Source organism: Balaenoptera borealis (genome assembly GCF_965194805.1).
Source record: "Balaenoptera borealis genome assembly, chromosome: 5".
NCBI classification, from domain to species: domain Eukaryota; kingdom Metazoa; phylum Chordata; class Mammalia; order Artiodactyla; family Balaenopteridae; genus Balaenoptera; species Balaenoptera borealis.
Window position 1 is genome coordinate 117,083,353 of NC_138862.1, and position 12,117 is coordinate 117,095,469.

The 12,117-nt window shown below is 42.4% G+C and overlaps 1 protein-coding gene across 1 annotated transcript; it reads left to right on the plus strand.

Moving 5' to 3' along the window:
• The first annotated feature begins 4,405 nt into the window (after positions 1 to 4,405).
• TM4SF1 (transmembrane 4 L six family member 1) lies at positions 4,406 to 11,841 on the plus strand. Its single transcript, XM_082392932.1, has 5 exons — positions 4,406 to 4,698; positions 6,225 to 6,314; positions 6,404 to 6,549; positions 8,949 to 9,129; positions 10,971 to 11,841. Exons 1-5 carry the CDS (start codon positions 4,522 to 4,524, stop codon positions 10,983 to 10,985), a joined length of 609 nt encoding a protein of 202 aa, XP_082249058.1. The 5' UTR covers positions 4,406 to 4,521; the 3' UTR covers positions 10,986 to 11,841.
• The last annotated feature ends 276 nt before the right edge of the window (positions 11,842 to 12,117 follow it).

The window sequence follows — 12,117 nt, forward strand, 5'->3', positions numbered from 1 at the left end:
TACTGAGGCTTCTTCCAACATTACAACCTATGTTTACATTGATATTATCTTGATATTATCAAAAGGAGTTTTCCTTGGAATTATTCTTGAAGTCACATTCCACACATCAAATGGTTAGGAGAGCTCGTTATAAGAGGCACATGACAGGTGCTCATGGGCATGACAGGTAAAACTGAAATGTTTCTAATTTAAACATAACAAATGCCAATTTTGCCTAACTTTTCATAAGACATTTTGGCTTCCCTTAAGAGCAAATCATCTTCGAACTGACCATATTCAACTTCCCTATGTATTTGAACAAAATTTAGCAAATATTTATTGGGAGCCAACTAAATGCCTGACTGTGTTAGCTGTTGTGCCTTCAAAGGAGAAAAGATGATCTGCTCTCTAGGACCTCCGTGGAGCTGGGGAAGCTGATGAAGACGTGCATTAGTGCATCGTGGTCTTATTGGTGCTCGATGGGGGTGTGTTAAGGGCAAAGTGGGAGCGATGAGTCTCTGGGAGGTAGGCAGGGGTGTGATGGGAGGTGTCACGGAAGAGTGATGAGTTCGGCCTAGGGAACAAAGCTGGGGGGATGGACTGGGGCGGGGAGGAAGAACAGGGCCCTCTGGCAGTGGAACAGCATACCCAAAACGTGCTCAGGGACATGCAGTCCTGCAGTGCAGTATAAACCACTCTTTCCAAAGCTATTCGTGAGTTGAGGTTGATTCCAGATGCAATGAGGGAGATAAAAGTGAACTTTTAATAACTGTAGGAGCTCCAGTATTTAAACGTTAGTCACAAAAAATAATAAAGGGATCCAGTGTCTATTGGAGTGATGGAATATTAGGGACGTAGATACAATGAATCGTAAATGGAGTAGAGACATCTTGCCTGGGAGAGAGTGTGTTGATGAAAATAGTAATCATAAGTAACATTTATGGAGGGATTGCTAAATGCCAGGTGCTTCACGCCTTAGACACGTTGACTCACTTCATACATCGTAACTCTGTGATGTAGGTTCTATTATTATCCTGTCTCAGAGGCCCTCTTCCTCACCCATTCATTCCGCTTTCCTGCACTTATCACCAATACACAATGTATTTTATTTATTTAGCACTACTTTTTATTTGTCTCCTTCTGATAGAATGGACTCTTCTTAAAGGTAGGGATTTTTGTTTGTTTACTGCTGCATCCCCAGCACTTAGAAAACACAGTAGGAGCTCAGTAAACATTGGTGAACAAATGAATGATAGAAACTGAGGTACAGAATCATTGATAACTCGCCCCAAACAAATAGCCAGGCAGTGGTAGGATCAAGGAGCAGTATTGTGGACTCCAAAGCTAAGGGGGTTCTGGATGAGATTGTGGGCTCACAGAGAGGCAAAATAGAGTTGAGGGACTGGAGCACCAGCCTGCTGAGAATAGCCTTAAAAAGTCATTGATTCATTTATTTATTCATTCAATTTTCAGCAAAAATTTACGGAGCACCTACTATGCACCAGGCACTGGGGAAGCAATGGTGGACGAGGCAGAAAGCGTTCCCCAGCCAGAGGGGAGGAGAGGGGAAGACAGACAACAGAAAAGGAAACAAGTGAATACATAGAATAATTTCAGGGATGATAAGTTCTGGGATGAAAACAGAACAGGGGCATGTGATGAAGAGTAACAGGCGGGGCACAGCATCATAAGGTAGGGTCCTAGGAAAGGGCCTCTTTGAGGTGATGTATGAGTAGAATCCTACAGCTTGAAGGCCTGGAAGAAGATAAGACTCAGAACAAGGAAGACAGGAAGGTAGAGGTGGGGGAACGGCCAGCAGTGGGAGTTGGAGAGTGGAAAGAAACCCATGGCAATAAGGTCTGCACAGGAAACTGAGAGTTCACGGCCAGGAAGAAGGCCAGGGTCATCTGTTGGGCAAAGTCTGGCTAGGACCAGAGCCAAGTGGTTAAAGAAATTGTCCAGAAAACCATATCTGGTCTTAAACCAAGAGCTGAGACAGAAAAGACCCTGCTTTAGGTTATCAGCTGAGGGGTAGAAGCAGAGGGTGGGCAAGGGCAAGGGACTCCATATTACAAGAGAATTTTGTCAGCTCAAGCCTGAAAGTGCCTTATGCTGAGTTGTGACGTGTCGCCACAATTCGTGCATGCACTGTCTTCTGGTAGAGCTGAGGCGCCATTGGAGGTGACAGTGGCCTTAGAGAACATCTAATACAAATGAGACTTAACCTGGGCTGTGGACTGGACCAGTGATCCCCAAACCTGAGTGAACATAAGACCCATTTGAAATGTTTGTAAAAAATTGCAGGTGACTGAGCCCTACCCTGATAACTTGCTATTCAGTACGTCCACCAGGGGAACAGGAATCTGTCTCTGTCATGCAAGTGGTCTCTGAACAGGCCACACCTTGAGAAACGTGGGAAAGGATCCACTAACGGGCTTCAGGGAGTCCGTGAACCCCCAGGAATGGAATGAAAAATGTGTGTGTTTGCATATATGTACATTTCTTTTTCTGGGGAAGGGGGTCCATACCATTACAAGACTCAGAAACTTAAGAACCACTGATGGAGTCCTGCCCCTTGTCTTAGAGAGTAGGAAACAGAGTCCCAGGAATGTACGTGACTTTCCTGATCCTCAAAGCTGGCAGAGGGCAGAGTTGGGCTGTCACCTCAGACTCTCTCTTTCCAAGCCCCCCCCTCCCTCTCTTCTCCCTGCACCACTGACAGTAGGGGTCGGGTAGAGAAGGAGGAAGGGGATTTAAGCACTTGGAGGCAAAGTCATCAAAGGGTCTCTCTCCCCCTTTTTGACCTCTATCTATGGGCTAGGTCCTCAGAGGTGAGGGTTAGGATGACGATGTCTCAACAGAGGACCCAGTCGTTCACCTGCACTGCCACCCCAGACCCTGACACCAGGGGAATCCCGTTTCCAGTAGGACTTAAAGCCAGGACAGAGGGCACATGTGCCTGGTGTTTGGATGCATGGTGGTGATGGATTAATGTTCTTGTGAAGACCTGCCTCCCTATAACTGAGCAGGTGGGTGGTTTCAGGCTTCCCTGTCTGCACTCAGTTTTCCATCCATCTATTTCTTAGGCCAGTCTGGATACACATCCTTCTTAGTACACTCAGGCCATATGCTTCCTCTTGGGTCCTTTTCCCAGTCTGGATCCCACATCATTAACCCCAGCTGGCTGCTCAGTTTTGGTATGTGTCCTGCCCTCTAGATTTGATCTGAATCCTTCAGACTCTGGCCTCAGCCTGAGCTTCTAGATTCACCAGTGGGGCTCACCTTCCTCTTTTGAACTAACAACTCCTTATCTTGACCTTTTGCCTCTATTTTGTACTCACCATTTTGTCCTGGTGATGGGGTCCCTCCAGCCCTCCTGGCCTCACCTGGCCACTCAGTCCTCCCCCCCACCCAGCTGGCCGGTGCCACCTGCTATTCAAGGGCTAAAATTATTCAGAATCTGACCCCTCCTTCTGCAAGATAACCATACCAGAAAGTTAGTCTAACACCCTTTCTCTGCCTTGCCTTTTGAGCCTGCAACAGATCTGACTGGTAGACTACCGCTTGCCCCTGTGCCCTGCTCAACCATGTGTGTTTCTCCCAGTAATTCCAGACTCTCTCAATCTTGTTTCCCCACTCTGCTTGCCAAGTTTCTTTCTCTCCCGCTCCTTTCTTTTTCTTTCTTATTCTTTTTAATCCTTCTCCCAGGCTTTAGGCCTCCCTTGGATCTTCCTGGCAACCCTTTGCCTGACAGCAGTACCCAGGAATAAAAAGGTGCCTGAGCCCTTTGTGTTGACTAATGCCACCTTTGTTTTGGTGCCAGATTTGTTTTGGAGGCAGATGTCCGGGAAGGCTGGACAGTAGGTGCAGTCCTGCCGAGCACGCCAGAGGCAGAGGAAAGAAGGCAGCTCTGTAATTTTCCCGAAAGCTTCCTTAAATCCGTGGGTGATGGCTTGGACACCTTGCCTTTAACAGACAAGGAAACGAGCAGAGAGCTCAGGAGACTTGCCCCAGGTCTCGGATTAAATCAGTGCAGAGGTGAAAGTGAACACAGAGCCCTCAGACTGGAAGCTGTCCAGACAGCTGCATGGAACAAAATCACAGCCTCAACCAGAGCTGTCACTCTGTGGACGCTTGGCACTTACTGGAAAGTTATATTAGACTTTCCTGTGGATTTTTTTTTATCCTGCGAAGGAGTTACACAGTGAATTCCTTGTGGAGGATTAATCATCTTCTCTCTTGCCTATGACTGAGGCTGTTTCTCACGTCCTGCCCCTGGTTTCGCTTATCCCAAGGATTTCATTTGAAGGGCGGGACATTCCCCCACCTCCCCCGCCACCCCAACCGGAGCCTGCAGTCAGGACCAATGAAAGCCAAGTACCTCATCCACCCGGTGACTTAGAACTCAGAGTATTTAAGAGGTTGCAGGAATGGGCTGAGAATGGCTTTTGCTTTCTCCGCAGACGGGCACGCTCTCATCTGATTTGGGCCATCACCGAGCCAAGCCGCAGAGTGAAGGGGGAGAAAATAAACTCCGCCACTATGTGCTACGGGAAATGCGCGCGATGCATCGGACATTCTCTGGTGTGGCTCGCCATCCTCTGCATTGTAGCTAATATTTTGCTGTACTTTCCCAATGGGGAAACAAAGTACGCTTCTGAAGACCATCTTAGCCACTTTGTGTGGTTCTTCTCTGGCATCATAGGAGGAGGTTTGCTGGTAAGTCATTCAGAATCATTCCAGCCTTAAAAAATTCTTTCTCGTTAGACGAGATGTTTTCATAGAAAGTTTTCTATGAGGTATGTTTCCAAATCCAGGATTTTTGTTCATTCTTCTTTTGAAAGCAGATTATACGAAAGTTGAGATAGGTATAGTGTATTGATTTGATTAGATGTTGTTTTACAAAATCCCCTTTCAACGAAAAGTGAAATACTTTTTTGCTAAACTCTCTTACTTTACAGCTAGAAACAGATACTAGCTTTTAAATCTGATTTGAAAAACTGTAGTTTCTAGTCCTGGAGCAGGTAGTCATTTAACCTTTGCTCTGGGGAGCTGGGAGAAGTCCACTGGTTCTCTGTCTAAATCAACAGAGTTTTGGATCCAAATTCTCTGCTGTTTATTCTCAGGCATCAGTGACAGAGAAAAATATTGAATTGTGAGTGCATTGCTATTGGGAAAGGACTATAAATTTTCTCCTTTATGTAAGCCTGGGGTGTGGAGTTTAGGAAAAATCCTTCAGTTAGCAACAAATCAGTGTCTGAAGGTAATAGTGGAATGTGTTGTTTGTTCCAAAGTTTGTTTTGAAGTAAAGTGAGAGGAATTTGCCTGCCAACCTGGGAGCTGAAAGTATTAGCTTCAACTACAGCATGGAAATAATGTGGAAAAACTTGAGTTTGCCACTTTGAAATGCTGGGATTGAGAATTTTGAAGAGAAGTTTTATGGAATTGCTAATACCATACAGAATATTTTTCTTAGTCAAGTAAAGGATACTTAGACTTAATACACTAACTATGGTATGGCAAATCTGCTTTGAATTTAAGCATTACCATCATGTTAACATAATCATTTGTCTTTTCTTTCCCCACTAGTTCTCAGGTCTGTTTTTGTTTTGTTTTGTTTTATTTTTTGAGGTACAGTTAATTTCATAATCATTTGTCTTTAAGACAACACCTTGCTTGTTTAAACTTCTTTTGATCTTGAACTCAAAGTGTTTCAAACTTATGTTCTTTTAAGAGCTTTATTGTGAAGCTACAACCATATGCAATTGTGTCTTCAAAGAAGCACTTCACCTCTTTTATACAGAGCTTTCATCTCTCTTGTTTATAAAAAAGTTTCAGTTATTCTGTTGAAGATTTGTTGTTATCTTCTATGCTTTTCAAGGGAAAACAAACAAACAAACAGACTTAAAAGACAGGGTTTGATAGTTTCCGGACAGAGTTTGCCTCTGGAACTATGTTATGAACTCTTATGGATTAACACATTTATAAGTAATTATTTTACCCCTCCCATGCTACACCCTGACCCTACCTAATGTGATACATTACATGAAAACAAAGGGATATTACACTTTAGAGGGTTTTTTTTCTCCTCAGAGTTTACATTCTTTGAGATATTTTGTCAACCTAACCCAAAGACATTTCAACAGTGTCAGAAAGAAAAATATTTTACCAAAAGATGCTGCGCCTGACTGACCCTATGGACCTGGGGAAAGACAATGACTTTAATTTGCGTGTTTTCTAAACAGATGCTCCTGCCAGCATTCATCTTCATGGGGCTGGAACAGGACGACTGCTGCGGCTTCGGCGGCCACGAAAACTGCGGCAAAAGATGCGCGGTAGGTTTTCCTGCGCCGGTGGGGAAGTGGTCCCTAAGAGGTAGCTGCGACGCTCTGTGCCTCACTTCTGGTGATTCTCCTTCCCCTAGATGTTTTCTTCTGTACTGGCCGCTCTCATCGGAATTGCAGGATCTGGCTACTGCGTCATTGTGGCAGCACTGGGCTTAGCGGAAGGACCAAGATGTCTTGATGCCAGTGGCCAATGGAACTACACCTTTGCCAACACGGAGGGAGGGTAAGTGATTGACCCCCATCAGGTCGCACATTCTTATCCACCACGTGTGTATAGTGGTAAACCCATCAAACTAAAAAGGCATCAACCATTCATTCATCCATCGTCTCAACCAGGTTTATTCTCACGAACTCAGGCACAATTTAGGCAAGGGGTATCCGAGGATGAATGCCCAGTCTCTGACCCAGAGAAGCTTTTTAATGGATTCACTGACTCAGTCCTTGTGATAACGGTATGAGGTGACTTCCACTATTGCTTCCATTTTACAGATGAGGAAATGGAGGCACAGAGAGATGAAGTAACGTATCCAAAGTCACATTGCTAAGACATGGCAGTCATGATTTGAACCCAGGCAGCCTAGCTGTCAAGTTTGTGCTTATACAGTGTGTATACTATGCCAGAGCAATTGGCTAATTTTACTATTTTCTAAGAAAATATTATGGAATCCTTACATAATATGGATGAAAACCATATGAATTTAACCAAAGCCCAGGGTCAATCATACCACCCCCCCCCCCAAGACACACACACACACACTCACATATAACATAATAACTGTGTATAACACACCCTTTATTTAAAGTGATCAGGCTGTATAAGACAGATCTTATTCATGACTTTAACATCAGGAAAATTTAAGTGGCTCCATTGTTTTATGTTGATACTTATCTCTTATCCATTATTGAGAAAAGAACAGAAATAGCTGATAGAAACTGATGTACATAATGATAAATGAATGACATTCTGTTTTGAATTTTGAAAGGTTTAGTAATGAGATTCACGAGTGAAAATAATAAGAATAATGAATTTGAATTGCCCTTATATTTTCAAGAATGTTTGTCTCCCATGAATTTTGTAGCATATAATGAAGTCATCAGATCATGAATATGGAATTAGATAGACCTGGGTTCAATCTCAGCTCTGCATTTACTGTCTCAGTAACCAGGAAAAGGTGAACTGAGCTCTCTGTACCTCAGTTATTTCATCTGTAAAATAAAGCCAATTGCAGTTGTCTGGAGGATTAGTAAGATACTGTGTATAAAATACTTGTCACAGAAGCTGACACAGCATGAGCACTGCCATTCTTAGCTGTTAATATTATCTACTAGCTTTCAACAGGTACAGCCCAATGGTAGCTTCTGAAGGAAAATCAGTACTCACAGGAGTTTGAAATTTTGGTGTTCGAAATTGTTATTGATCATGAATTTTCAGCTCATACTTCTCATGCTTTGTTCTGAACATACTGAATGTACCAGTACAAATTGGTTGCACATGTATACAAAAACATATGATCTACTGCACAAACCCACCTCTAAAAAACATTATGATTAATCCAAGGAGAGGTGAGAGTGTCATTAAACTTTTTTATAGCTGATTATTTTATAGCCCCTCTCGTGATCCACCCCAGCTTCTGCAAGAAACCGCCTGCTTCTGTGTTATTCCTAATTTCAACTTGTCCAGAGATTTCAATATGGGGAATAACAAGCCAGTGATTAGTTGCTCAGTAGCCAAGTGGAGCCAAAGAATTTTTTTATATTGTGTTCTGAAATTATGGATTTTTGTTCCACTTTATATGCAGAAAGACGGGGCCAGAAGAACAGAATTTTTTTGTATATGTCATCAACAAATTGAATTTCTGATTGGCTCAATGAACCATTCCAAAGCGAGGTCTCTTAATTTGCAGCCCTTTTGTTCTGTTGTGGTAGGAAGAAGTGATAAGGAAAGAATTATACCAGATCTCTTAGTGGAATTAAGTCAATCTTAGATTTCCCCACGTGATTGAATCCTATTTCATGAAGAATATATATATTCAGATAATGACCCCAGTATGGTTTGCTAACATTTTACAGTGACTTCGAATTGTTATTCATCATTTGATGACTTTTCCAATGTGTTGAGTACTTACTATGTGCCAGATACTGGCTTGGGAATTGGATATACAATGATGAATAGGTCTGGTCCTACCTTCATGGAGCTCAGACTTGTGGGCTAGATGCATAAGCAGCTCTTCTCCCTGGCCTAAGTTAGGTGTCCTTCCTCTATGGCCCTTTTACCCTTGGTTTACCTGATCAGTGTACTGGTTACACTGAGATTAGCTATTGTTTCTTCTCTTAAGTGATGCTTTTCCAGGACAGAACCCAGGCCATTATAGCCCCAGCTCTGTCTCGATGTCTAACCCACACCGAGTGTTCCATGATCTTTGTTGAATTTTTTGGTTATTACACAACAACAAGATCTGGGCTAAAGTCCTCATTTTGTGGAATGACTTGGATTGGAAGAATCTGATATAGGGCATTGAATAAATCTATTGATGAATGAAAAAAACACCACACAAAAAGTATGCTCATGAGACGTCCCACTGGGTGTGGCCATATGTCAGAATGTTCTCTTTTTATCCACAGTTACCTTCTGGATAGCTCCACGTGGTCCCAGTGCATTGAGCCCAAGCATGCAGTGGAATGGAATGTCTCTCTGTTTTCTATCCTCTTGGCACTTGGTGGCATTGAATTCATCTTGTGTCTCTTTCAAATAATAAACGGGGTGCTTGGAGGCATCTGTGGTTATTGCTGCTCTCGCCAACAGGTAAGAACCTGTGTAAAAATGCACCATTGTTTTCATCCTAGAGAAAAGAGCCAAAATCAAACCCTGCTCCACCTACCGGTGTTTATTCCATTTTTTGTGGCATAACATTTACAGCATTTAGTTTTGCTCTCAGTAGCAAGCTTCCTTGAGTGTCACAGTCACTGGGTTATCTTGGTTTTCTGTAGCTGGCCCTGTGTATATAAAACAATGTCACCCATAGACAGAGTGCCCCTTCAGGATCTAACACACTGCCCCTGCTCTGGTTGCAGAGACACAAAAGAAATGTCCTTTCATTGCTTGCTCTCACATTCCCAACTAGTATACACAAGTAACAGGGATCATCCATGGCCCTAAGCATTGTGCTAAACCCCTATTCCAGAAAAGCCTATGATACAGAGATTGAGTAACATTTCTAAGATCACCTAGTAAGGAAGTAACAGGCTTCAAACCCTGGGTCATTTTATGCCACAGCTTCTGCTCTTAACCTGTATGCAGCACTTGCTGTTCTGTTGAGTTTTCTACAGTTGCTTCCTAATAAGGAGTCACAATAATGCCCAAACAGCTAAGCCTAGAGAATCACTAGTGGCCTTTGAATAGCAGCTCATTAAAAGCCTTTCACTGTGAAAGAAAACCAGGAAGCACTTGTTTCCTGGGGATATGATTTTGAGGAGAAATACGCATTTGTTAGTAAGGAAAGTTTTTGTTTCTGTATTTTCCTAAAAAACATATATTACTGAATTGATGGAAGTCCAGCTTTGGTCCAATTCTTCTTTCTTTCTTTCTTTCTTTTTTTTAATGTCTTATTCTGTAAAGCAGGATTAGATAAACAAAAACTTACTTAATTTGTATTTTCCTAACCATTCACTTCTCTGGTTCAAGGTCTCCTAAATTTCTTTGAAAATAAGACAAAACCTAATGAAAACGAAAAGCCCATTGCTACCGTGAAAAACTTTGCTGAACATAGATGGAAACTTTCTACGATTTTGGAGGGGAAGTTAAAATAAAATTCTAGATTTCCTTATCAGGCAAATAAAGCAAGACTAATAATTGCCTTGGGAGCCTGCCAAATTTCCAAGAAAACAGCAGAGTGGAAAGCCTTCAATTTGGAGTCGTTTCCAGGCAATATGGTTGGGGGGAGGCAAAGAATCCTCTTGGGATTACTATAAAATTACCTATTTTTAGCCTTGAATTTCCTACAAGGCAGAGTTTAAATTAGGTGAGAACCCACTGGACTTCAGCGCCGGTGCATTTGGGGGACGGGCATAAGTGTCAACGACCAAAACTGCTGCAGTGGTTCGGCACAAAGTCACTCTCCTCTGAGTGGGGGGAGCCAAGAGTCCCACTGGGTTTCCCATCTGAGTCACTGTAGAGAGGCTTCTTCCCAGACACTGTGGGTCAGATCTGTTACGTTTGTTTGTAAGACAAAAGACAGTTTCAAAGAACAAGGTTTTTAATGTAGATGAGTCAAATCTGTAACTCTGTAGTATTTAATTCAAAAGTTGCCTGCCTTGAGCCCCCATCAGTGTGAAACTCCCAAGGCATTATCTCTTAAATCCCTGAGGTGAAAAACCCACCCCAAGCATATTCAAAGCCAACCAAGCATCGTAAACTGCAGTTTCTATGGCCTCTCTCTGCAGCTTTTACTGGGGAAGGACAACAGTCTGGTTTGTTTAGGAAACATTTTGTGAGCATTGTCAAAGCTCTCAGTGTTGTTGACCCAACCTCTGCTGAAGCTGAGATCAGTCTGCTTTATGTTTGCTTAAAACAGGAATTTAAAGCACTGAAATGTCATCGTTGTTTCACCTGATCAGAACCTGATGCTTATTTCATTTTCTTTACAGCAATATGATTGCTAGAAGAACCACCCCAAGATAAAACTACAATCTTCCTCAATGTCACTGTAATTTATATAATTTACTTGTAATAATTTGTAAAACTTTGTACTAGTGTATCATACAGCACATGTTCTACTTTTATAAGTGTGTATAAAGACTGGCATCTTCACGGGATGTCAGTGTTTGAACTTAGCAGAGAAATTCTTTTTTTTTTCGGAATGAGAAAATAAACCACACTCTGGAGGTAATTTACAAACTGAGTGACAGTTCTCAGCCTACCTGAGATAAACTCTGGCTGAGGTCATGTTTTTGAGAAACATTACAAGGATAAATATCACATTCTGATTACGACTGTAAATATTTATATGTGCACGTGTTTATGAAATGAAAGGTTTCTAGTTGCTTTTTTTAAGACCATTAAGGAGAAAATCCAACAATCTGAAAAGATGTATTTTTTCACTGTTTATATGGTGTTTCCCGTTTGCATGCCTACAAATCTCTAACAAGGGGCCTTTTGAATTGAGTCGTGTTATAAAAGAGACAGATACTTCCCTGGCGCGGGAGGACAGGTTGAGAATGCGCGAAGTCACATGAATGAGTCAAAATACACATGCAGCGAGTTGTCGCAAGGACTACCAGATCCTGAATTTTCCTGACACATGGAAAGCTTTTCGTCCTTCAAAGACAAGACTGAGGATCACAGATTTAAAAAGAGAAAGGCCTGGATAATTGGATAAGAAGAAAGATGGGGAACGGAATAAAGCAGTTGATCATCATCATGGGAACATGGGGGAGGAAGGGCGGGAGGACCATGCGGAAATACCACCCCCCCAAATTTGCTTGTTTAAATACAACAAATAAAGTATTCACTACCGTTTTGTTGTTTAGTTTCATCATCCTTTGTTTCAAGTTCCTCCTTTTTTCTTCCTATTTTTTTTTTTTTTTTTCCAGTCTGCAGGTTGTACGGTCTCCATTGCTAGGGGCTTTGTGTCTTCTGGTTTCTTTATCCCACTTTCTCTTCTTCATCTTCTCCCTCCTCTTCCACCTTCCTCTGCTATCCTTGCGTTTGGGCCGTCATCCTAGTTAGGCAACCTTCCTTTCCACTGGATGCTCCAGACATCCAGCTCCTGAGGAATGTAACAGACATTTTCCC

Bases quoted from the DNA above. Each gene is read 5' to 3' on its own strand.
- TM4SF1 (XM_082392932.1), top strand. From the start codon at position 4,522: ATGTGCTACGGGAAATGCGCGCGATGCATCGGACATTCTCTGGTGTGG. The intron at 6,315-6,403 runs GTAGGTTTTCCT...TCCTTCCCCTAG, and splicing joins ACTGCGGCAAAAGATGCGCG to ATGTTTTCTTCTGTACTGGC. The intron at 6,550-8,948 runs GTAAGTGATTGA...TTTTATCCACAG, and splicing joins TTTGCCAACACGGAGGGAGG to TTACCTTCTGGATAGCTCCA.